This window comes from Branchiostoma floridae, chromosome 2, assembly GCF_000003815.2.
Source record: "Branchiostoma floridae strain S238N-H82 chromosome 2, Bfl_VNyyK, whole genome shotgun sequence".
Taxonomy (NCBI): domain Eukaryota; kingdom Metazoa; phylum Chordata; class Leptocardii; order Amphioxiformes; family Branchiostomatidae; genus Branchiostoma; species Branchiostoma floridae.
The window spans coordinates 33,020,458-33,022,123 of record NC_049980.1 but is presented as its reverse complement, the minus strand read 5'-3'; the positions used below and the strand labels follow the sequence as shown (position 1 = coordinate 33,022,123).

The 1,666-nt window shown below is 47.4% G+C and overlaps 1 protein-coding gene across 1 annotated transcript in view; it reads left to right on the top strand.

The window, feature by feature from the left end:
- Positions 1–1,666, top strand: part of LOC118409196 (P-selectin-like) — a 7,309-nt gene that overhangs the window by 2,860 nt on the left and 2,783 nt on the right. The window contains exons 2-3 of the mRNA XM_035810065.1: positions 362–538; positions 765–941. Of these exons, the coding sequence (XP_035665958.1) occupies positions 362–538; positions 765–941 (354 nt within the window). The remainder of the gene's footprint in view (positions 1–361; positions 539–764; positions 942–1,666) is intronic.

The window sequence follows — 1,666 nt, the reverse complement described above, 5'->3', positions numbered from 1 at the left end:
GTTCGAGTCTGTATGACACAGTAGCAGCCTTTCCTGGAGACGGGAGCGGAGACAGGATTGTGTACACCGTGTGCGCAGGCAACACAGGCAAGGGTTTGGCACCTTTTTCGATTTCCGCCAAAGCAAACTACAATGATCATCCATAAATGATGTATGCTTAATGTTACAAATACACTGAAGATATATTTGTTGTAGACGTTTTTGACCCTGAATTTTTCCTCCATTCTCTTTGTAGCTCGCGATGAATGTGCGACAGTGAACCGCCGGTGCCCACACATCTGCTTCAACGCAACATTAATGAGGGGTACGCGTGTTTTTGTAAAACCGATACTACAATTTCAACATTTGTTTATCATTTCAGATGTCCAATGTCCAGCACTGACTCCACCAGTTAACGGAGCGCTGAGTCCTGCCGGAGTGAACTCCTACAATACCGAGGTGATCTTCACCTGTAACCAGGGGTACAAGCTGGAAGGAGCGTCTAGTGTGAGGTGCCAGGCGAACAGTACTTGGAGCGGCACTGTTCCGAATTGCACAGGTAAGACAGTTTGCAGTCGTTTTTGGACTTATGTTACAACTATGCTGAAGATACGTTTGTAGTAGGCGTTTTTGACCCTGAATTTTTCCTCCATTCTTTTTGTAGATACCGACGAATGTGAGACAGTGAACCGCCGGTGTGACCACATCTGCTGCAACCTTCATGGGGGGTACGGGTGATTTAATAGAACCTATGCTACAATTTCAACATTTGTTTATCATTTCAGTTGTACAATGTCCAGAACTGACTCCGCCAGCTAACGGATCGCTGAGTCCTACCGGAGTGAACTTATACAATGACGAGGTGATCTTCACCTGTAACCAGGGGTACGAGCTGTTAGGAGCGTCTAGTATGAGGTGCCAGGCGAACCGAACTTGGAGCGATCCTGTTCCAACATGCACAGGTAAAACAGTTTTTGTACATATAGAATACAACACAGTGTATTCCGTATCACCCGTTGTACCAGCCCGACCGCGGGTCGGATCGCACGACGGCCGAAGGCCGGAGGATGATCCGACCCGTGGGGGAATGGGACCGAGAGTGATGCCGAATACACCGTGTTGTATTTTGTTTATGTCATACACACCTGAGAAAACGCCTGTTTTGATGCGAAATGCGCCAGAAGTTGAACAAATTTGGTGCCCTCGAACAAAAAGTGTTGCAACAGTAATGTTCCACCGTCCGAATCAAGTATTCGAACTTTCGATGGCGCCGCACTCGGCTCGCTCGAAACAGTTCGATTTATTCGAATGGAGCCCGTGTGATACGCCTGTCGAACCTGTGCCATACAGAAGTTATGGCCCGGTCCGGAACAACCGTATCAAACGTTTTCGCGTCACAGGTATGACATAGAAAATGTTACAACCTTCTAAGGATAAGGTTGGTCACGGGTATATCAGACCCTGAATTTTTCTCAATTCTCTTCGTAGATCGCGACGACATAACCTTCGTGATATACCCACATCTGCTTCAACATCCCTGTTGGGTCCCGGTACTTATGTACAGCCGATGCTGCAATTTCAAAGCTCTTGATCAACATTTGTGCATTATTTCAGTTGTCCAATGTCCTGCGCTGAGTCCGCCAGCTAACGGAGCGCTGAGTCCTAACGGAGTGAACTCCTACAATGA